We start from the raw sequence: 24,439 nt of genomic DNA on the forward strand, positions 1-24,439 counted from the left end.
GAGCGCCCGGAGCTGCGGGCAGCGGGCGGACTGTTAAACCGCGGCGGTAGCGGCGGCGGCAGCGGCAGAGGCGGCGGCGGCGGCGTCAGCCGGGGTGCGGGAGCGGGGCGCGCTCTGGAGACGAGCCGGCGGCGCCCCGGGTGTTGCGGGGGGAGGCGGGCGGACAGCTCCTAGAGATCGCCTGCGGCGGCGGCGGCGGCGGCGGGCCCCCACCACGGCCGGACCCACGGGGCGGCGGCGGAGGGCAGCCAGGGCGCCCCAGCAGGCGAGTGGCCGGCGTCGCAGCGGCGGGCAGAGGGGGTGGGGTCTCCTCGGCGGGGGACGGCGGCGGCGGCGGCGGCGGCGGCGCGGGGCGGGAAAGAGCGGAGAAGACCGTCGTCGGGAGGGAGGGGGAAGAGAGAGAAGGGGGAGAGACTCGCGGGCTCGGCGTCCGCCGGGCAGTCGTCCCCCGCCTCGCACCCCCGAATCCTCCCGGCCGTTGGAACTCCCGGGCCCCGGCACAGGACCGTGCTCTGGGGCAGGGGGTCGGACCGCAGCCAAATTTAAACGGCTAAACCCTAACAGCCTTGGCAGACACACGGCGGGGAGGGGAGGGGATGGGGAGGGCGGGGCAGGGGGCGGGCCCGGCTGCGAGTCACGTGGGGGCAGGGGGCGGGGCCTGGCGAGCCTCCCTTTTGTTTTGGCTGGCGCGTGCGCACAGGGCGGAACACGTGGCTTTCCTCATTCTCTCTCCCCCCCCCTTCCCCGGGCCCGCCCCCCAGCCGGAGCCGCCGAGCCTCTCCTCTCCCGCGGGTACGGGCGAGCCAGGCTGGGTGCAAGTTACTCGAGCTCTGCAGCGACGTTGCTTTTTTTTCTTTCTTTTTTTTTTTTTTTGCTTTTGCTCGGCCGTCATGGGTTTGGCCTTTAGCATTTGTGCCGGAGGGAAGGGAGATGGTAGTGGTTTTTATTGAGGGACCAACCACACGTCCGAGTTCGTGTAGCGGCTGGTGCCGGAGGGGAGGGCTCGGTTCGGTTCGGGAAAGAGAAGTAGGAGGTTCGGTAGGAAGGGCTCATGCCTGGCCGGCGTGGTGTGGTCTCGAACCGCCGCCGGGAAGGAGCTGTCGGGCTCACTGCCTGGCGGGGAGCGGGCGCTGCGTGGGCGTCCCTCCCCCTCCCCCCGGTGCTCCCGGAGAAGGCGCGGTAGCGGTTCCCGGCCCTGGCTGGTCCCGTCGCGGGGGCGGGGAGATTTGGAGTTGTGGGAGTCACCTTCTGGTTGATTTCCCCAAACTCGAGAGCGGTTACGTGCTGGAGAGACTGAAAAGACTGGCCGCCGCCGCCGCCGCCTTGGACTTGTTTAACTTGGTGTCTGTAGAAAGGTTTTTAGATCCTGATTGGACGGGGCAAGTTTATTAGCAACAGAACTTACCCGAAACTATTACTGAGCACGGCTGGCAAACTAGGCAGGATTTGGGGCTAGGAAAAGCAGCTCTAAAAATAATTCGACAGTGGAGGTGGGGCGGGGGTGGGGGGGTGGGGAGAAGAGGTGCAGGTGTGGAACCCAGATTGCTTAAGAGGCTTAACACCGGTGGTTGATTTTTGCGGTTTCCAGAGAACTAGCTAGCTGTTTTCTTGGGCAAGTCACAGCCTTGCTGATACATCTGTTTCCTCTAGTAAACCGTTGCGCAATAAGGTCCCTGCCTTAAAAGAGTGTAATGAAGATCACGTGTCCTGTTAGTGACTGTAAATCTCCACATAATGTGGTGTAACAAAACGTCAGTTTTAATAAAGCCCGCATAGATTCGGAATTTTAACAACAAGCCGTGAAATAAGATATATTTAATTTAGTCCAGACCTGTTGCACTTTGTTTTGTTTCAGGCCATGTAACCCAGGCTGGCCTTGGAACTTGCTGTGCAGTCCAGGTCCCTTTAGAGCTGACATTGGGAGCGCGTGGCACCACCCCAGCTGCTGTAACTTTGATGTATGTTTCTCTTCCCGGTTTTAAAGATCACTGGCAAGGTCCTTCATCGCTTCGTAGTTTTGATCTACAGAGATTATTGTTACTCCCCTTTCTCAGCCTTTCTAGAATAATTTCTTAAATGTGAAACTCATAATCTTGGCCAGTAAATTTAACACATTTACAGTTCTTGGCAATAGGTGTCTTTTTAAATAATACCTGCTTATTTTCTTACATGTTATTTTAAATTTTCCTGGAAAACTTTGTACTTCTCTTTATTTTTTGTCATCTATGTGTAATTTTTCCTAAAACTAGAGATCATACATTTTCACTTAATTTTAATCCAGAAACATTTAATGCTATTAAATAACAATATTTTTTTGGAAAATAATTTTAATAGCTGTATAACATTTCATCACGAGTCTATTTTAAGTTTTTTCCTATTGGCAGAAGTTTGGGATTTTTCTAATGTTTTGTGTAAATTTTATTACACAAGTCTTTGAAATAATACATTTTTCCGCCCCACCCGTTAGATTTGTAGGAGAGGAGTTTCTGGGTCAGAGTCGTTTTTGTTTCTTTTTATGCTCTTGTGACATCCCCAGCTTTGTGAATGTGGCATTAATTTACTCAGAGGTATGAGTGTGCTTCCTGTCACATCTTTGTTCATCACAGTAGTGTTTTCTTTATTTTTTGTTTGTTTTCACGAGGGACAAGTATGTGGTTCTATTGCATTTCCTAACTTACTGTTGGGTACTTGAGAGAAAACTTTCAGACTTACATACCGTGTATCAAATAATGGATGCACAATAAAGACTTGCCAATTGGCTGCCAATATTAACTTTTTTCTCATCTGTGAGAAGTTGGGAAATGGTCTCTTCCTTTTTGTCTGAGGAGTACATAACTGATAATGTAGTAGCTGAGTGAGTCATTTGAGTACTTGTTCCTTAAGGCTGGCCTCACTGATCTTAGTAGTTTTTAATTAAAAGTTCCAGGAACTCCCCATTGTCTTAAGCATGGCATAGCCCAAATCTTCATCTACCCTTTCTGCTTATAACATTACTTACAGGGTTTCACCACCTTTCCTCATTTACTGCTCTTCCAAGAAGCTAACGTGAAAATTTCCTTCTGATTATTCTGGTTTCTCGTAGACTATGTGTTAGACAAATAAGATGGTTAGTGTCTAGAGTTCTTTATTTCCAGTTGTTGTTGTTGGTAGCCCACTTGTTAACTACCTATGGCATTCTTTACTGCCCTTTAGTCTATCACATAAACCTTGTATGCAGTAAGCCATTCTTGTTTCCATGATGTCTCTCGTGGCTTCATAGATAGCTTGTTCATTTTCCCGGGAGTCTGTCTTTACTATATTAGGTGTCACTTGAAGGAGTGGAAAGCTGCTTCCTTTAGGTTTAGGATTATAGTTAAGGTTGATGTTGATCTGGCTTATCAAATTGTTACAGCAAAAAATGAGGCTGCTTTATAGTGTAAATGACAGTGGGAAATTAGCAGCCAGTTTACGTCTTTAATCTGTTCGTAAAGCCTTTATCTTTACAGTACTATAATATAATATCATACAAAAGATAACTCATAATCATTCTTATTTTATTCAGTATGTTAGATTTAGAAAGAGAAGATATATAATTCTTAAAATTTTTTCCCCTCATTTTCTCTTAAATGTTGAGCTAAATGGGCATTTCACAGAATTTTTGTTCCTTTCCTAGTCAATGAAAGGTTAAAAAAATGTTAGTAAAAATGATGTCATTATAGTTGCTAGTTGATAGTGTATAGTGAAAATTGAAGATAATTCATAGTGGAATTTTTCTTTTCATTTGTGTGTGTGTGTGTTTAAAGTTAGGATGTCAATATGAGATCTGAGTCAGCCTGGAAGTCTACAGTGTAGTCCAAACTGGCCTGTAACTTATCTTTTTTTTTTTGTTTATCTTTCATGTTGGGATTTTGTTTTGCCACAATGGAAAATTTTAATACCAGATGTTATTTTTATATTTTCAAAAACACTTTTTATATTGATATTAAAATTCAGCTATTTATAACCGAAAATTTGTTATTATTTTAAATCATTTATGAACTTTACAATGTTTCAGGTTCTTTTCTAGCTCTAGAAGACCCAGATTTCTTAAGTACGTTTTTAGTAGTTCAAAACAAACCCCCAAAACTGTGCACAGTAGTAGGTCATTAATCAGTGTTGAACTGTGTGACGTTAAATTGCCAAAATGAATGGACTGAACAAATGTGTGATAATACCCTTTTCAACATAAATTTCTGCATCCAAATGTATGTACGCAGGAATAAACTTCATTTATATTCTTATGACTCATGCACATACAGCTGAATAGTAATAATTCTGCTTCAAGTATGAGCTGTTTGATCTGTTATGTGGCCACCCAAGTGGCTTTATCTTTAATTAAATTCTTTAGTCTTCAATGAGAATTCCTTTTTAGGCATAGTTTTCAAAGTGGAAGAAGCTCTTGCTTATAAACATCATAGACTACAAAGTGCGGCGCTAACTGTATTCAACTCATGCCAATTACGGTAAAGTTTTCTGTAGTGAACTTCAGAGATTTCCCCTAAAAGAACGTATAAAGGAATCTGGAAATATGTTGCATTTTGTATTTAATGGCTTTACTTATTTTTTTGATACTTTAAAACATTTTTTTAAAATATCATGTTTATATCCGAGTTCCTCCTGTGGGTTTGTGTATGTGAGTGCAGGGCCTATGGAAGCCAGGAGAGGGTGTCTGCTCTCTTGGAGCTGGAATTCCAGGTGATTGTGAGCCAGCCTACCTGGGCTTTGGAGGTTGAACTGAGAGCTTCTGCATGAGCAATGTGTGTGCTCCTAACGCCTGAGCCATGTCTCCAGCCCCTGGTTTCTAGTGCTATGAGATAAAAATTCAACCAATTTAGGGCGGTGGTGGCGCACGCCTTTAATCCCAGCACTCGGGAGGCAGAGCCAGGCGGATCTCTGTGAGTTCGAGGCCAGCCTGGGCTACCAAGTGAGTCCCAGGAAAGGCGCAAAGCTACACAGAGAAACCCTGTCTCAAAAAAACCAAAAAAAAAAAAAAATTCAACCAATATGAACTCATTCTCCTTGGTGTTTCTGTATTTTTGGCTTTTGCCTTTATAAGGACAAGTTAGAAAATTTGAATTCTCTTATATTTTTAGTAATGTTAGAAAGTCCAACTTGGGCCACTGAGATGGCTCATTTGATAAGAGTGTTTGCCACTAAGTCTGATGACTTGAGCTGGAACCCTGGAACCCAAATATTGGAAAGAGAGAACCACCCATTTCTACTAGTTGTCCTCTGATCTCTGCCATAGCAACACTCCCTATCCCACCCACCCCACCCCCACACTAAATAAATGTAAAGACAAAAAGAGAACCTCTCACATTTTGTTAGTTACTTTTCCTTATTATCATGGGTTAAGTAATATATGTGGAATAAGATTTGGCTCTGCTTCTGGGTTCTTCCCTTTCAAATACTGTTGGTAGTTTTTGTATTTCGTATTTTTATTGTTTTGGTTTATGAAAGAGGGTTTCTCTGTAATGTGGGGGGCCAGCTCCCACCTTTTAAAGGATTCCTATGAGGAGGAGAGAGGAATAAGAAACTTTTAGATAGAAAGATAGTGGAGAGGAGACAGAGAAACACAGGATAGCTTCGGGAGGATCTGGATCAAAATCCACCAGCCCCTTCTGTCTCTTCAAAAGTGTTTTTTTTTTTTTTTAATAAAAATGCCAAGGGGCGGGGCAAAAGACACCCCCCCCCCCATCAAAGCACACCACATAGCCAAGTGTAGACCCTTCCAAACACTCCTGCTGAGTAAAGCAAGTTCAATTCTCGTACCCTGAGTAAGTACTCACCAGGAAACCTCTGTGGGTCTCTACACTGTAACAGCTCTGGCTGTCCTGAAACTCTTTGTAGACCAGGCTGGGCTCGAACTCAGAGATCCGCCCGCCTCTGCCTCCCAAGTGCAGGTGTGCACCACCACTGCCCATTTTAGTTTTTATTTTTATAGGTGGATTTGTGTCTTAGAGTAAATTTAATGTTCAGGTTTAAAACCTGAGAGAATATTTTCCAAAGACAATATGGAATGCTTGTATGCATTCTAGAATAGAAAGCATAACAAAAATCTGAAGCAATAGGAGGGATAGGCAATCAGAGTTAATTTTAATATTCATTTTTCAGGAGAACCAGTGGTTCTTATCTAGATTATTAAATTGAAGTGTGAAGGTATTTAAATAATTTTCTTCAGGAAATGTCAAACAAAATCATTTGCAATATGTAAGTTATTAATTTGTAAAGATTTGATTACTAAGTGTCAGTAGTAATAGTCTTGACAGTTATCTCCCTCTGTACATGCAAGTTTTGAAAGATAACTGCTTTTCCTATATTCCATGATCTCTAGAGGATTAGATTACTTTTAGTTAATGCCAAACTCAAATATGAATGTATTATGAATCTTAAAAGTACAGCTTGAGCTACTATGAACACAACCTGGGGACAAGGCAAAACCTACTTGTAATAGTACAATTTCAAATTAAGTAAACTCTTAATTCTCAGTGAATGCTCTTTGGATTAAATTGTAGGCTCAATTTTTAGAATTTATGCTATAGATTTAACAGTATAATCCAGTTCATTGTTCTTGCATTAATTTGGTTTTATAATAATACAACTAATATATACTAAAAGAAAGAAAAAAGTGACTGTAAAGAGTTTATTATTGAAGTTATAAGTTTTTGCTTGTCCTACAGAAAGTATTATTGGTATTTTTCCGAGTTTGTAAGAATAGTATATATTTGGATCTGGGTTGTTTGTTGAAGGTTTATGTACTTGACAGATCATCTATAATGGTTTTGTGATAAACTTCTTTTATGCTACTCATAAAACCACAGAATTTCTGTTTGCCAAGATACTAGTGAATTTAACTTAAACCAAAAGCTGAAAAATCAATTGGTTGTGAAACTTAAATAGAACTGGTTTTTGGATTATGAGGAGCTCTTGCCTTCGCAGAGAATCAAGACTGCATGGCTGCTTTCTTTCAGAGACTGTTGGCAGTTTTTAAGCTTGTAGTATCCACTTAAAAAATTCCAGTAGCTTGATATTTTAGTGAGTGTCTTTGACAAAGAAAAGGTTTTATTTTTTTCCCTTTGAGTTTGTTAGACTAAATTACTTTAGTGCCACATTAGATGTGAGTATCTAGAGGATACACAAAACCATCTTTACCAACAGGAGGAGTGTCTGGAATCAGAGAACCCAATATTTTTGTAGTTAGAAAGGTATTTTTAGATTTAGCTAGAATGAAATGTCCCAGTGTGTAGTTAGAAACTGATCAAGATGTTTTTTAGAAAATTGTTGGAGTTTCTCTTTTCTGTATTGTCTAGACTATTGTAGGTGCCTAAAAATATACATATATTTGGTTAAGATAAATTTGTGGATTGAAATTTTGTAGTTAATGGTTGATTCCTGGTTATTTAAGGAAGAATACATCTTGCATTGTACTAGTACAGTAATTTCTTGTAAGACTGACCTGAACATTTGAAATGAGGCTCTTTCTACATTAAGACTGTAGAAAAGAAACTCATGATTTTGAAGATTTGTTATACATAAAGGATCTATCTGTCTATCTATATATCTATATAGTGTCATTAAGAAATTTTATTTTGATCACATATATTTTCATTTGCTAAATGAAATAATTATTTTTAAAATGTCTGGTAGTAAGTTTAAAAGAACATATGTAGCTCATACCATATTTCTCCTGGGCAGTTACATTCTGTGTTAATGTTTTCTAACCTTTTTATCTGACAACCTGGCAAGAAAATGTCTCATAAATCTCCTTTGTTAAAATTTAGAGCAGTTTTTATCATTTAGGGATGGTGTTTGTTCAAGATGTTTTGTTAAGAGCCTGTTGTATGAGTCACTCATAGGGGCTCACTCCTGTTGTGGCAAAAGTATGGGAATTAAGAGTTCCATAGTGAGTCCATGTTGCCCGGCAAGACTGCCTGGGGAAAAAGAAAAAGAAAAAAAAGCTTCCCATGGGCCAAACAATATCCTAGGATCCAACTGTTGATGAAAACAAAGCCCAGTGCAGCTTCATTCGTCATGACAAGTACCTGACATGAGGCTGGACATGGTGCTCAGAGTTCTTTTCATGCCTGAGCCCTGGCTTAGGTCTCTAGCTCCATCTAATACATAAATCAAATCTGTTCTTTTAAAAGCTAGGTACAATCCCAACACTTAGGAGGCAGAGGCAGGTGGATCTCTGACTTGGCAGCCAGTCTGGTCTACAGTGTGAGTTCCAGGACAGCCAGGGCTACACCAAGAAACTTTGTTTGGAAAAAAAACAAGCAACAACTCCATCCCCCACCCCCAAAACGAGGCACACTATGCAGGATGCTGTAGGAGGATTATGAATTGAGGTTATCCAGTGCTGCTTTTAAGAACCTGTCACTAAAATCAGGGGCTGGTGGAATAGCTAAGTCAGAGAGTGCTTTCCTAGTACATGCAAGCCGAAGTTTGATGGAACCTGCACCACAAACACATGCATACAAATAAGAAATTTTAGTACATCATTTTAAATGTGTTATTTGTTGTGGACATACTATTATACCGCAAGTACCATAATTTCACATAATACTTGAACACAGGGTTGAATTTATTAAGCGACATGAATTATGATTTAAAATTATGTGAACTGATTTGACATTTGTTCTGCTTGGTTTTCTCTGCGCTTCCTGGATCTGGGATTTGGTGTCTGGTTCATGTTAGTGTTATCGCTTCAACGTGTGGGTTTGGGGGATGAACTCAGCAGGCCTTCAGTCCTGGTGACAGGCACCTTTGCCTGCTGAGCTGTCTCTTGTGCCCTGCCACTGTGTGTGTGATCTGTAGAATTCGTCTTTGATTCTTTGTTAGGGCTTTCATTAGTTCACTTGCATTACTTATCTCTTGTGTATTGTCTTCCTCCCCTGATTAAAAGCCCATTGCTTATTAATTATGGTTGTTTTAAATCCCTTGTCTGGTGATCCCATCTTTTAAAGCTTTATTTTTCCTCTTAGGGTGCTTTGCAAGCTTTTTAATTGAAAGCTGTGTAAAATGAACTCTAATAAAATGCTTAATAAGATGGCAAACATTTAATAAAATGATACTGCATAGTCTGGTGGCTAGGTCTGCCTTGTGTTTCTGTGCCTTGGGGATTAGAAAGGACAGGGAGAGGGTTGGAGTTAGGTATTTCCCTTTCTCTAAGATGGAAAGCTAGAGCTCAGTCGATCTTTAAACTTACAATTAACTACACTGGACCCAAAACAAAAGCCAGGAGACTTCTCAACAGATCTCTTAGAAAGTAATATCCCTGGTAACTTTGACCTGTTCTTATTTGACCTCTTATATATTCTCAATACTTGGCTGTCTTGATTGTACCCACCCCGACATTTTTTTGTTTCTCCTTTGTGGGCCCATCCTCTCTTGTAGCTCCCTTGACATAGCCATTACAAAGTCCCTTAGTCTCTGTTGTGGGCTCCTTTCCTTTGTTTTGACCTTCTCCCTAGGTAAACTCCTGTTCCTTGGCTTTAAATGCTGTTTATATGCCATGACTTCTCCAACCACTGTCTAATTATGACCCCTTGAACTCTAGCCTTGATTGGCTGACTCCACATGGGTGGCTGATACATACTTTAAATATAATGTGACCCCAACAAGACTTGTAAAAGAAGAAAAAAAGGTTCCCAAGTATGTCTTGTTTCCAGAATGTCACCATTGACCATGCATGTGCTGAAGCTAGAAAACCAAGCGTAACTTTGGTTCTTTTTGCCCCTCTTAAACCCTGCAAAATGTTGATCATCAGAAGTTTTGACTGGGCGGTAGTGGCACACGCCTTTAAACCCAGCACTCTGGAGGCAGAGGCAGGCAGATCTCTGTGAGTTCAAGGCCAGCCTGGGCTACAGAATGAGTTCCAGGACAGCCAGAACTGTTTCACAGAGAAACCCTGTCTTGAAAAACCAAAACAACAACAACAACAACAACAACAACAACAAAAACCAACCCCCCCCACAAAAAAACCCCAAAACCAAAACAACAACCAAAAAAACCAAAAGTTTTGTTGACTCTATCTTGAGACATATTTAAATTTTCATCATTCTTAATACCTAACTAGTCTAAGCAGCCAATTTGGCTTGCATTGATTCAGTAACTGCCTCTCTGGTTCCTCTGCATTCCAGGTCTTTTCTGACAGCCATCCAGAGTGAGCTAACTTGTTCTCCCTCTCTCCCCTCCCCCCTTTCTCCAGTCAATCAAATCAAGTTATTTCCTCATCTGAATTTCTGATGAAGTGGTCTGGCTCTTTCTACTCCTCTGGTCTTATTTCTATTCTTTCTGTAGTCATTATGTTCTGGACATAGTTGCTTTTTCCCCCAGAAGCACACCAAGCTTATTCTTGCCCAAAGATTTATATTATCTTTTTTGAGTGGAAAGAATACATCTCAAATTCCTATTAACATGTTATTGTTTGAGATCTTAGGGCAAGAGAGAAGCCTTGAGAGGCCCACTTCTCATCCACACATCCAGATTTACCCTGTGCCAATATAAATATGCTCTATACTGTAGCTTTTGTAAACACTTACAAAACCTTTATTTAGTGGAATATTGTATCTACTCATTGTCTTAGTTTTCTATTGCTGTGATAAGACATGATGACCAAGGCAACTTGTAAAAGAAAGAGTTTTGTTTGGGGCTCGCTGTTCAGAGTCTGGGGCCATCATGGTGGCAGCAGGCAGCAGGCAGCCAGCAGCCAGCAGCCAGCAGTGGAGCAGTAGCTGAGAGCTCACATCTTTTTTTTTTTTTTTTTTTTTTTTTTTTTTGGTTTTTCGAGACAAGGTTTCTCTGTGTAGCTTTGTGCCTTTCCTGGAACTCGCTTTGGAGACCAGGCTGGCCTCGAACTCACAGAGATCCACCTGCCTCTGCCTCCCGAGTGCTGGGATTAAAGGCGTGCGCCACCACCGCCCGGCGAGAGCTCACATCTTTATCCACAGACACGAGACAGAAAGATTGAGACACTGGGGCTTTTGGAACCTCAAAGCTTGCCCACAGTGACACCTCCTCCAACAAGGCCACATCTGCTGATCCTTCCCAAACAGTTGCACCAACTGGAGACCAACTATTCAAATATATTCAAGTCACCACACTTATGTTATAGTCACCTTTCACATGAATGTAGATTTAAAAAAATGTTATTTTTTAAAATAAATTCTCTCACCCTCCCTTCTCCTCTCCAGCATATTCCTCTAAATGTAAACTTTGTGAGGGCAGAATTTTTATTTGTCATGATCACTGCATCTTTCTAGTATTTAGGATAGTATCAGACATGTCTACCTCTGACAGTTGAAATGGATTGCTGATTTTTAGATTGAATACATATTAGATGGAGATGAAGACTCTAGTTTCTTTCTACCCAATGCAGACAATTATTTTATGATTCAGGGACTATATTCTTGTTTTCCACCTTTAAGAAAGCAAACTTATTTATTTCCATAAATTGTGCATTTTAATTTGATTTTTTTATTTTTTTTGGGGGGGGGAGTTTCGAGACAGGGTTTCTCTGTGTAGTTTTGGTTCCTGTCCTGGATCTTGCTCTGTAGACCAGGCTGGCCTCAAACTCACAGAGATCCACCTGGCTCTGCCTCCCGAGTGCTGGGATTAAAGGCGTGCGCCACCGCTGCCTGGCCATTTTAACTTTTTTTTTTTTTTTAAAAGATTTATTTATTTATTTATTATGTATACAGAAGAGGGTGCCAGATCTCATTACAGATGGTTGTGAGCCACCATGTGGGTGCTGGGAATTGAACTCAGGACCTCTGGAAGAGCAGTCGGTGCTCTTAACCTCTGAGCCATCTCTCCAGCCCCTTAACCTTGTTTATTAAAACTAATAGTTTTCTAGCTATCATTCATAAATACTCAGTATGAAAAAGGTGTGTGGTGTGGCTGGTTGTTATATTCTCAGTGAAAACAGATTGCTTGATTTGTAGTCAGTTTCTTACTGCCTTTCTGAAGTTAGCTTCCAAAGCGCAAATAAGCATTTAAGTTCTATGAAGTAACTGCAATTATATTGAACTAAAGGATATTATTTTGAGGTGAACTTACAGAATTGTTCACTATTGTGTGCTTTTAAAATTATATTTTGTCTTATTCTAATTAGCTATTTTGTGTGTTAATGAAGCATAGTCAACTAAGAATAAATTAACTAAAACCTGCATAATGATTGGAGCCCTCATTTGGAGTTCACACGAGTGATTTAAAACTCAGTGATTTTTAGTAATATGCACATTTAATTTTTGCAAACTGCCAAACCTATACTTTTTGACTACATGTCTCAAAGGCTCCCAAACTACTGTTTTAAATATTAATTTTTGGGGGGGCTGGATTTGGTGGCACATGCTTTTAATCCTAGAAACTTTCTTCCCTAATTTAAAAGAAGTTGTGTTTTGTTTTTTTTTTATACATGTGTGTGTTTGTATGTCACCTGTGTGTGGGTACCCTCAGAGCCCAGAAGAAGGGTTTCAGGCCCTCTGGAGCTGGAGTTACAGGCATTTGTGGGATGCCCAGTGTGGGGACAGAAAGTGGGCCCACTGCCAGAGCAAGTGCTCCTAACACCACTTCATGATGCTCGGTAGCTTTTCCTTTATCCATTAAAATCAGAATGAATTGCAAACAAAAAAAATCATATTTTCATTTTTCCTTTAAAATTTAGGATGAATGTGAGTATTACATAGAGAGCTCATTGCTTAGTTATACAAAAGCATATTAATTTTGAGATAATTCAAATTTGAAGGCAGACTATAAACACATTTTACATGAGACAAAGTATGTGTGCATGTATATATATACGTGTATATATATATATACACACACACACATCTATATTTTTATCATTTAGTTAACCATTAACGTTTATTTTACATTTGTTCTTTTTTCCAAAGTCATAACATTTATAATAAAAATGAAAACCTCATGAAACTTGATGCAACTACTGTTTCAGATATGGTGGGCATTTTTCTAGTTCACTTTTTATTAAGTATAAGCTTGAGCATCCATATACATGATAAGCTTTTATGTTTGTGTTGTATTTATATAGTATAAAGCTGGTGTGTGTGTGTGTGTGTGTGTGTGTGTGTGTGTGTGTACGTGTACCTACACTGTTTTTTTTCCTTTTACCATTAGTCTGTCCATAGTGATAGTCTTTTAACTTCAATATATTATTCCATTGTGTTTGTTTTTTTATATCTAATTTGTTTTCAACTAATGTTTGGTGTTACAACCATTGCTTATATACCTATGACAGGCAGAGTTTTTACTTTATGTACAAATTGCCCAACCAATTTGTTGCTTCAGTGGATGTGAGAAATTTTGCTTTTTTCCTGCCTCATCATAACTGGTGTTTCAAACTGGAATCATTTTGGTCAGTTTAGTGTTTGGAAACTTGGATCTTACTTTGCTGATAAGCATTTCTTACTACTGTGATCACGTATATGTCAATGGCCATCTAGATATTATCACCTAAAGTACGTTATTACTGTGTCTTTTATTTATTTGCAGAAGTTCTTTATATATCCTAGCTATTAATAATTCTCTTTTATATGTTGTAGATATTGTCTACTTAGCTATCTGCTCTTAACCCTTTGATTTTTTTTTAACAATTTTTTTACACCTTTTCTTTCTCTTGATCATTTGTGCTGGTTTTATGGAAAATAAAAGTGAAGGAAATACAGTTACAGCTAGCATCTGGGTGCACATAATATTAGAGTGTGTTATGTGTGCTGAAAAAATTATGGAATTTAATAGTTCTACTGTATTATCATTAAAAACTTAAAATAGATAATGTTGTAAAGTTTTGCACAATCTTGTCTTTTGAAATTTGTTTAACTTTGGAATTAATCTTCACTGGTCATCTGGCATGGTTTTCACTATTTTGTATGTAGAAGGAATACATTACAATGATAAGTAATAAATGTGTATTTGTGATAATGGAAAAACATTGCAGTTAGATTTTCCAGGAAAAATATATGTCTCAGATCAGGTGATTTCTCACTGCCACGTTATTTTTGAACAACTATGAACTCATGTTTTGTGCTCACTTAGGTCTACTTATTAACAGGTTACTTAGGTTATTTTATTCTAGTTATTAATGTTCAAGTTGAGAAAAATAAATTGTAAATGGAACTTCATTTTAGAAAAAGTGACTATTTCATAAAGATAAATATTTTTGCAATTGTGTGATTGATTTACATTTTCAAATATGATTAAGAGATTCAAAGTTGTGCCGGGTGGTGGTGGCGGCGGCGCACGCCTTTAATCCCAGCACACGGGAGGCAGAGCCAGGCGGATCTCTGTGAGTTCGAGGCCAGCCTGGGCTACCAAGTGAGCTCCAGGAAAGGTGCAAAGCTACGCAGAGAAACCCTGTCTCGAAAAACCAAAAAAAAAAAAAAAAAGAGAGAGATTCAAAGTTGTAAGTTTTTCTATTAACTTGCACTAAACACTGCCAATGATACAGTTGTGAGATATACTTGGACCCACATGTATTTGTCATGAAACCCTTACTGTGACAGTGTGCAAATGCATTTTTTTTTTTTGTGGTGCTGTAGATGGAACCCAGGGTCTCACATATGCTGCACAAGTACTGTCCCACTGAGCAATATTCCCAGTCTAATAATGTGCAACTTTAATTGGGATTGTGAATATTAGGCTCACAATCAGAGTGAAGAATAACAGCTTATTCATTATTGAGATAATGTGGGAAGCTGAGAGATAAAGGAACTCTTTGGTGCCATGCTCATTTTAATCAGAAACATCAAAAATAAAAGTTGCCCTTGGCAAAAGTATAAGCATCAAGCTTTTTTTCGAGACGTTTGATCATGTATTTTTTATGTAATTTTAGGCTTCCAGTAATTATCTCCAGGATTCGCCATGACCCCAGCTCTGAAGGAGGCAACAACAAAGGGTATCTGCTTTTCATCTTTGCCAAGTACCATGGAATCTGACAAGATGCTGTGCATGGAAAGTCCAAGAACTGTAGATGAAAAGCTTAAGGGAGGAGACACTTTCTCTCAGATGCTGGGATTTCCGACTCCTGAACCTACTCTAAATACTAATTTTGTGAATTTTAAACATTTTGCCTCCCCTCAGGCTTCAAAACATTTTCAGACAGTTCTTTTAATGAGTTCTAATTCGACACTAAATAAGTATAATGAGAATTATAACCAAAAGAAAGTAATGGAGTCCAAGTGCTGTAAGCTGAAAAACGTACTGTGTAACGGCAGCAGTATTCAACTCAGTAAGATCTGCCATTCTCATTCTGAGAATGAGGTCATCAAAAAAGAACTCTCAGATACCACAAGCCAGTGCATGAAAGATATACAGATTGTTTTGGATTCAAATCTCACCAAAGACACAAATGTAGATAAAATACATCTACAAAACTGTAAATGGTACCAAAAGAATGCACTTTTTGGTAAATTCACTGATACTAAGATTAAAAAGAGTTTATTGCAATGTACCCAAAGGAAAGTTGGACCTAGTCACTCAGATATGCCTGTTAGTTCCTCAGCTGCTGAAAAAGAGGAGGAGGTGAATGCTCGTTTGCTTCATTGTGTGAGTAAACAGAAAATTTTACTCAGCCAGGCTAGACGGACTCAGAAACACTTGCAGATGCTCCTAGCGAAGCATGTTGTTAAGCACTATGGTCAACAGATGAAATTTTCTATGAAGCGCCAGCTGCCCACAATGAAGATCTTTCATGACCCCACCACAGTTTTGGGGAATAGTTTACTTGAACACACTGAAATTAAGCCAGAAGTCAACATATTGGCTTCAGAGAATAAGTTTTGGGATGATACAAACAATGGCTTTGCTCAATGTACAGCTGCAGAAATCCAAAGATTTGCCCTGTCTGCTACAGGGCTGTTGTCTCATGTGGAAGAGGGTCTGGATTCTGATGCCACCGATAGCAGCTCAGATGACGAGTTGGATGAATATACCATTAGAAAAAATGTGGCAGTGTAAGTGCAAAATTACTAGATTTTGTTTTTTTCTATTCTGTATACAGTAGCAATCATCTTGCTTTCAAGATATAAGAAAGTAGGTTTTCTAAAATCTTACTGCCATGATCTCTAAGTCATAAAACTGGTGAATTTAAGAAAATGTTTCTTTTTTTCTACATATTTCGATCATATGATTTTCCTTCCCCCAATTCCTCCCAGATCCTCTCCACCTCCTTATCACCCAACTTCATGTTCTTTCTCTCTCAAAAAATAAAAGAGAAACAACAAAAATGAAAAAGATGAAAAACTGGAAAAAGAAAATAAGCCAAATTTTATCAAAACAAAACAAAAAGCAAGTGCGCACACACACACACCCACCCACCACGGAGTACATTTGTGTTGCCCAACTATTTCTGGGAATGGGACCTTTCTTGAGAGTGTGATTCATAGACCAGTAACACTGCTTTGGAGAAAATTGATTTTCCGTTTCCCAGCAGGTATGGATTGTAATCAGCTTCTTGGTTAGAGATGAAACTTTGTGTCTACTTTCCCTGGTCAGTGCTGGGACTTTGTCTGGCTTGAATCTGTGTGGTCTTGTGTATGCTGACAGTCTCTGTGAGGTTCTATGTGTATCAGTCCTGCTGTGTCTGGAAGATGCTGTTTCTTTAAGAGTCATCCACCACTGCTGGCGCTTACAATCTTTCTGCCTCCTCTTCTCCATAGATCCCTGAGTCCTGAGGGGAAGGGTTTGATGGAGATAGCCCATTTAGGGCTGAGTGTTCCAAAGTCTCTCACTCCACACATTGTCCAGTTGCGGGTCTGTTTGTTACTTACCATCTACTGCAAGAAGATGCTCCTATGAGGAGGGCTGAGTGAATGCCCTGTGGGTATAGCAGTAGGACTAGTCATTAGGAGTCATTTGATTGCTATATTCCTTTAACAGAATAGTAGTAGGTTTTGCCCTAGGCCTATCACCGGTCTAGTCTCAGGTTCTTAGCCACCTTAGCAGTGTCAGGTATGGGTTCCATGTCATGGAGTGGGCCTTAAACCCAATGAAATAGTTGGCAGTTACTCGGAGAGCATTTATGTTACTATTGCTCCAGTATATCTTGCAAGTTTGTTGTTCATAGTAAGGTTTCTACTCAGGTGAGGTTGATGACTACTTTTCTCTTCCAGTAGCATGCAGAGTGCCTTCCTGCATCATGAACACTAGCAATAGGGGTAAAGCTTCTGGGTTATACACCAGCTTCATTTCTCCATGTTTGATGACGCCTTACTATCAGGTTATGGAGAGTAACCAATAGCCTTGGCAATAAATAGCCTGTACTTTTTTACTGGGGAGAGGGAGTCTGTGGGGCCCCTTTGGCCAATGACTTAATAGATTTAACCCATTCCTGACACTAGAGGTTTTACTTGGTGGTATATCTAGTTGGGACATTTCCTCCCATTATATGTTGACTCCATTTAAATTCCTTTCATATGTGTTTGTTAGGAAGCTTCTACCCTAGGAAGTTCCCATATGGCTTTCAAAAGGCCATTAGTATTGTCTCTCCATATTCCCTCCTTTACCCTGCCTTTCCTTCCTCCTCTCAATTTAATCCTCCTATCCTGGTTTCCCTTTTATCCCTCTATAATATTACACTCTATTTCTCCTTACTTGGAAGATGTCCTCTCCCATGGTCCCTCACTAGCTACTTAATCTCTGTGGTTATTCATATTAAAACACACATACCTAAAAATTAAAAGCTAGCATCCATATATAAGAGAAAACATTCAATGTTTGTCTTTTTGGCCTGGGTTACCTCAGTCAGGATGGTTGTTTATAGCAGACTCCATTTGTCTGAACATTTCATAGTTTTTATTTTTCTTAATAACTGAATAATAAACTATTGTGTAAACGCAGCACATTTTCATTATCCTCTCATCACTTGATGGACATCCAGGCTGTTTCCAATTTCTAGCTATTATGAATAGAAAAGCAGTGACTATGCATGAGCAAGTTCCCAAGAGTGGTGGTATGCCTAGATCTTGTGGTAGATCTCCTTCCCAGCTTCCTGAGGAACCACCACACTGATTTCCATGGTGCCTGTATCAATTTGCACTTCCATCAGCCATGAATAAATGTTCCCCCTTCCCTGCATCTTGGCCAGCATGAGCTGTCATTTGTTATGTTGATCTTGGCCATTCTGACTGGGGTAAGATGAAATCTCAAAGTAGTTTTAATTTGCACTTCCCTGATAGCTAAGGATGTTGAACATTTTGAAAACATTAAGGATGTCATTTGCGTTTTCTCTTGTGAGAACTCTCTGTTAAGTTCTATGTCCCAGTTTTTAATTGGGTTATTTTCCTGATGTTCAGTTTTTTTTGTTGTTTATATATTATTGAAATTAATCTTTTAACAGATGTATAATTAAAGATTTTCCCCCATTCTGCAGGCTGCCACTTTGCTTGAATGATGGTGTCCATTGCTTTACAGAAGCTTTTTAGCTTCATGAGTTCCCTTTATTGTTGTTCTTAATGCCTTTGCTATCAGCGTCCTGTTCAGATAATCCTTTCCTGTGACAATAAGTTCAAACTTATTCTCCACTTCCTCTTCTGTCGGATTTCTCTTCTGTAAGGTTCAGGGTATGTCGGGTCTTTCATTCAGGTCCTTGATCCATTTAGAGTTAGTTTTGTGCTGGGTGATAGATATGTATCTATTTACATTCTAAATGCAGCTATCCAGTTTGATCAGCACCATTTGTTGAAGATGCTGTCTTTTTTTCAGTCTATATTTTTGGTTTCTTTGTCAAAAATCAGGTGTTTGTATGTATGTGGAGTTATGTCTGGCTCATCAGTTCTATTCTGTTGATCAACGTGTGTGTGTGTGTGTGTGTGTGTGTGTGTGTGTGTGTGTATGTGTATGTGTGTGTGTGTATTTTCTGAGACAGAATTTCACTATGTAGATGTGGCTGGCCAGAAGCTCACTATCTAGACCAGGGTAGACTCCAATTCACAGAGATCTGCCTGCCTCTGCCTTCTGAGTGCTAGAATTAAAGGTATGCATTAACCACTTCATGTCTGTTTTCTGCCAGACCCATGCTATTTTTATTACAATAGCTCTGTAATAGGACTTGAAATCTGAGATAATGATGTCTTAAAATGTTTTATTTCTTAGGCTATATGTGCGAGTCAGATATGCTAAGTGTCAGTCTCAGGATCTTCTGCAAATACTATAATCCATAGGCCATCTTTAGTCTATTATATAAAAGGGTGTTTTATGTGCAACCGTGACATTTTCCTGTATACTTTAGACCATCTCTAGATTAATTATAATACTTAAAACAATGTAACTGCCATGTAAATAGTTGCTATACTAAGTTTGTAGGGGATAAAAACAAGGAAAAAAACCTCTATGTGTTCTGTATGGAAGTAGTTTCAGAGATGATAGGAATTTTCTGTACATTTGGTTTGTAATAGGGCTTCCTACAGCTATTAAGTTCTCAATTGTTATAATTTGTGATTGGTTGAATCTGCAGATGTTACAGTATCTATGGATATGGAGTACTAAACGTATTTAAAAGTAAGTTACTCGACTTTCTGGGGAAAACACATAGGAATAGTAATACCAATTAGGCATAAATAAGCATTTTTTCTATCCTTGAATGTAATTAAAGTCTGAACTTTTAAGAGATTACATGGGATACCCTCATTGGTTTTGTGTGTGTAGTTGTAAGTACATGTAAAGTGTTAATGCTGTTTTATAGAAGGTAGAGTTGAGATTGGTCTTACATAGCCCAAGCCTTCTTGAACTCATTATGTAGTCAAGGATGGCCTTGAACTCTTCATATTCTTGCCTGTGCTTCCTAATTTAGATTACAAGCATGCCTTTGATCTGCTATGGGTTTGTTTATTTGGTTGGTTGGTTTTTATTTTTGACAAGAGAGAATATGATCATATTTCAATTCACAATCTATTCAACCTGGTATTATAACAAAGTAAATAGAAAACATATTATTTCATCTGCAGTGAATGATGATCTACTAGGAAGGACTAAGTTTTCAATTTAATTTGACTTTAATGTAAACAGTCACATGGAGCACAATTTCAAATTTCTTGGGATCTGTTAATGTTTCTGAATTGATACAAATTCCTGGATATAATTGTGACATTTTAGGCAGAAATAGTCTGTCATTTTTTTAAATTTTCCAAAATGGATAATCAGTATAGAATTAGAAACAGTATTACTTTTAGTAATTGATATAGAACTAGTGTATTATTTTTTATAATGAGTAAAATGTGACAAAGTAAGCATTCCTGTCTTTTGGTGTTCTGATGTCATTATAACTGAAATTTGCTTGGATGGGAGAACTAGGGTAGTTCTTAAGCACAAATTATTTTTCATGCTGCCATTTTGCTGGTTAATTCTATGTGATACCTCATTTAGTTCTGTCAGCCATGGGATGTAGTTGTTACTATCCTTATTTCACTTAAAAATGAACAATACCTTCAACCTATGGCCATGCTCAGGCCTCAGACCTATGGCTACTTTCTAGATGTCATGCTTCAGATACCACTTGACACCATTACTGAAGGCACATCTGCCAGCCAGATTCAGTTCCAGGAGGGAGCTTGACCATGACTTTTCAGGTGGAAAAAAGGCCAGAAAGAACCCACCAGACTTCCTACTAAAGAGCACAATAGCCCTTGCTACCTCACTGGACACCCAAGCTAAGAGGATGAGAACCTGTCTGTAGTCTTTGCTACTCTGGCCTCAGGTAGCAGACCTAAAGGTCCCAGCTCCGCCTCTGCTGAACCAGAGCTGCTGCACCTCACCTTGTTGCCAGTCATCATGGCACGCACTGGTACCAGCTCATAAAGGAAAAGAACAGGCCATCCAAGATGTGTATGTCATGCAAAGCAAGAAGCATGGAAAAAAATAAAACAGGAAACAAGATACCACCGAACAAGGGCAACACTTTTTCAGTCACTGACCTCAGAGAAGAAAATTTGCTGGAAAAGACTTCAAAATTGTTTTAGAGAGGCTCAGCAAACTATGAGAGAATATGGACACTAAAATCAGGAGAATTTTTCTTAAGTATAGCAGAGAGACTGAAATAAAGAACCAAACAATTTTGAAACTGAGAAATACAATGAAAGAAATGAAAAATGCAACAGAGGGCACGGGGGAGAGTGGTCAAATAGAAGCGATCTATGAAATGCAGAGTTATTTGGGAAAATCCCAAAGAATCCCAAGAGAAGAAACTAAGAAGAAAGCCTACAGGAAGTCAGGAAGAGGTAGGAAACCTTTTCAGGGAAGTCAATGACTGAAAACTAACTGTGTCTTAGAAACTGTATATCAGGGTCCAGGAGGATCAGGAGTTTCCACAGACACCACTGGCAGGTTGGTGAGATGGCTTTGCAGGTGAGAAACACTTGATTGGTTCCTGGAGCCCACGTGGTAGAAGGAGTACTGGCTCCAGCAATAGTGCTCTGAGTACCACACTTGTCCTGTGGCATGTGAACACCCACACATAACACATACTACATGAAGAACAAATCACTGGCAGGCTCTTGAATGTGGCAAGAGATCTGCGTATAGAAGATTTTCAAAAGGTTTCCAAGGCCAGAAAACCATGAAATGACAAGGTGCTCAGAGGCAAATAAACTTCCAGGTAAGAACACTTCACCCAGCAAAGCTATCCTTCAAACATGAAGACAGAATAACAAGCTGAGGAGGAGTGTACCACCAGTAAACCTCATGCACACACACACACACACACACACACACACACACACACACACACACATGTATATGTATATGTATATGTATATGTATATGTATATGTATATGTATATGTATATCATCATAAAAGGGATTCTTTAAGCTGAAAGAAAAGTTAACTGGTAACAGCCAAATAGTTGGTAGTCAAAGTAATAGTCAAGTCAGCATTCTCTGATTTATGCTATGTACTATAATAGTGATGTAGAAAGAACCTAAGTCTTTACTGTGAAGGTAGAACAACGTCAAGGACTAGCAATATTAGTGTATAGTGGCTACAGAATATAAAAGTATCATTGTGATGGCAAGTCATGAAATAGGAGAGGAGTAAAAGTATGGAGCTTTTGTATGCAATTGAGGTTATGTCTGTGGTTAGCTGTAGTGTGAGTATGTTTCCCTAAGAATACATGTGTTCCTAGTATGAACACATGTATGAGAATGTGTGAGCGTTGAGAGGGGACTCTTACTAGGAGATCATGTGGTCATGCCCTAAGGTAATTCTTACAAGGGTTGCTGTAAAATAAGAAGAGTAACTCCTCATTGGTTTCACTGGCTTCTAATCTCACCTTATGATATCTGACTTCATTACTACCATAGTAATGCCATTTGGCATGACATAATACAGCCAGAAATTCTTCACCAGAAGCAGAAGGGGTTGCAATAACTGGGTTGCCAGTCTTGGACTTTCATCAAAAACATCAGCTAAAATAAACCTCTTTTCTTCACAGGGTACCAAGTGTCAGCTACTTCATTATAGAAGAGTAACAACTAGTACATTTGTTTCCAGCTTAAAATAGACTCACAGCTGAATCACTTTTGTGTCTCATGGTTACCACATGCAAAACCTCATACTACAGAAAAGATTAGGGAATCAAAGCACAACAGAAAATTGCTAGATCATGAAGAACAAAGAGATTGTATTTTTAAAATAGCAATAATAAAAATGGCACTAAGAAATCTGTATCTAATTAATAGTTAATTCTTGAATGTAAAAGATTAAATTCTTTTTTTTTTTTTTTTTTTTTTTGGTTTTTCGAGACAGGGTTTCTCTGCGTAGCTTTGCGCCTTTCCTGGAGCTCACTTGGTAGCCCAGGCTGGCCTCAAACTCACAGAGATCCGCCTGGCTCTGCCTCCCAAGTGCTGGGATTAAAGGCGTGCGCCACCACGCCCGGCTAAAAGATTAAATTCTTAAGACAAGAATTGCTGAATGGATTGAGGAAAAACAAAGGCCCAACTATAAACGCCTCACTAAGTGATTTCAGCTTTAAAAAGATACAAAGTCCAAGGAGTTTAAAAAAAGATACTCCATGAATATATAAACTAGAAGAGAGCAGGGGTTAGCAATACCCATAGCAGGAAAAACCAGACAAAACCTGTAAAACAAAATAGGTCATTATATACTGGTAAGTAGTTTATCAAAAGATAGAAAATTATAAATATACACCTCTCCAACTTTGGGATAACTAATGTAAAAGGAAAAAAATTGAGATCAGATTTCCCTATGTTGCTGAAGCTGGTGTGGAATTTAGTGTATACCCCAGGCTGACACTGAATTCAGTATCCTGAATTTATCTCTCAAGTGCTCGGCTTGCTGGTGTACACTTTTCAAACCTGTCTGTATGAAGCAAATGTGAATATATTTGACAAAACATACTAGTTAAGTAACAATAGATTTTAATAAGTCACATTCAACAGTAGGTAAATCATCCATATAGACTATCTAAAAACCAGCTCTGGACTTAAGCTACACTTTGGATCAAATGGACCTAACAGACCATTCTATCCAACAGCAAAGCAGCAGAATGTCCATTCTTTTGAGGCACACAAGGAACATTCTCTAGGTCACATTATAGATAGTACACAAAATAAACCTTAACAAGTTTAAGACTTAAACTGTATCTGTAAGGCCACTGAGATGGCTTCCTGGGCAAAAGTGCTTGTCTGGCAAGCCTCACAACTTGAGTTCAGTTCCGGAATCCACAGTGGAAGGAGAGAACTGACTCCTGCCTTCCACAAGTTGTCTCTAGCTTCTGCTTGTTCTTTATGGCATGTGGTACCTGAAGTCACACTTTTATAAACAAAAGTAATAAACTAAACAAAAAACTTGCATCATGAACCTTTTACATTTAAAATGGAATGAAACTAGAAATGAGTAAAAGTTTGGGAAGATTGGCAAATAAATAGAAATTAAACATTTTTCCTAAAAAGCCAATATATCAATGAATGAATTTACAGAGAAATTGTAAAATATTAGAGAAAGTAAAGTGGAAAACAACGTACCAGAATATGGCAAAAGCTGTTATTAATAAGGAGGCTTGTAGAAATGCCTACATTACAAAAAAGTATGTGAAGTAGTGTTAAGACATAAGGAAGTCAGAAAAGAATAAATTAGCCCTGTTATTGTAAGGTAAGAAATAATAAAGATCAGCACAGAAACAATGGCCAGTATCTGTAATGAATATAAATGCAAAACCCTTTACAAAAATAATTCAGTTAAAGGATTTAATTCATCAATTAAAATAATCATGAGCCATTATTTAGTGGAATTTATTCCTTGGATGCAAAGATGATTCAATATGCAAATTGATGAATATATTATGTTAACCAAACAACAGAACTTTACATGATCATCTTAATAAATGGGAAAAAAATTGAAACAATTCAACATTCTTTCTTGGTTAAAATTACCAATTTAGGTATCAAAGAA

At 39.2% G+C, this 24,439-nt stretch overlaps 1 protein-coding gene across 5 annotated transcripts in view; it reads left to right on the forward strand.

Annotated features, from left to right (window-relative positions):
* Positions 1-156: 156 nt before the first annotated feature.
* Positions 157-24,439, forward strand: part of Kansl1l (KAT8 regulatory NSL complex subunit 1 like) — a 94,039-nt gene continuing 69,756 nt past the window's right edge. For 4 of the 5 annotated variants that reach the window (XM_028870057.2, XM_028870059.2, XM_028870060.2 and 1 more), the window contains exons 1-2: positions 157-265; positions 14,870-15,989. In XM_028870057.2, the coding sequence (XP_028725890.1) occupies positions 14,899-15,989 (1,091 nt within the window). In that variant the 5' untranslated portion in view covers positions 157-265; positions 14,870-14,898. Of the gene's footprint in view, positions 266-1,526; positions 1,959-14,869; positions 15,990-24,439 lie in introns of those variants that run through there. The other variant, XM_028870058.2, reaches the window with a different exon arrangement.

The sequence above is a fragment of the Peromyscus leucopus genome, chromosome 13 (genome assembly GCF_004664715.2).
Source record: "Peromyscus leucopus breed LL Stock chromosome 13, UCI_PerLeu_2.1, whole genome shotgun sequence".
NCBI classification, from domain to species: Eukaryota; Metazoa; Chordata; class Mammalia; order Rodentia; family Cricetidae; genus Peromyscus; species Peromyscus leucopus.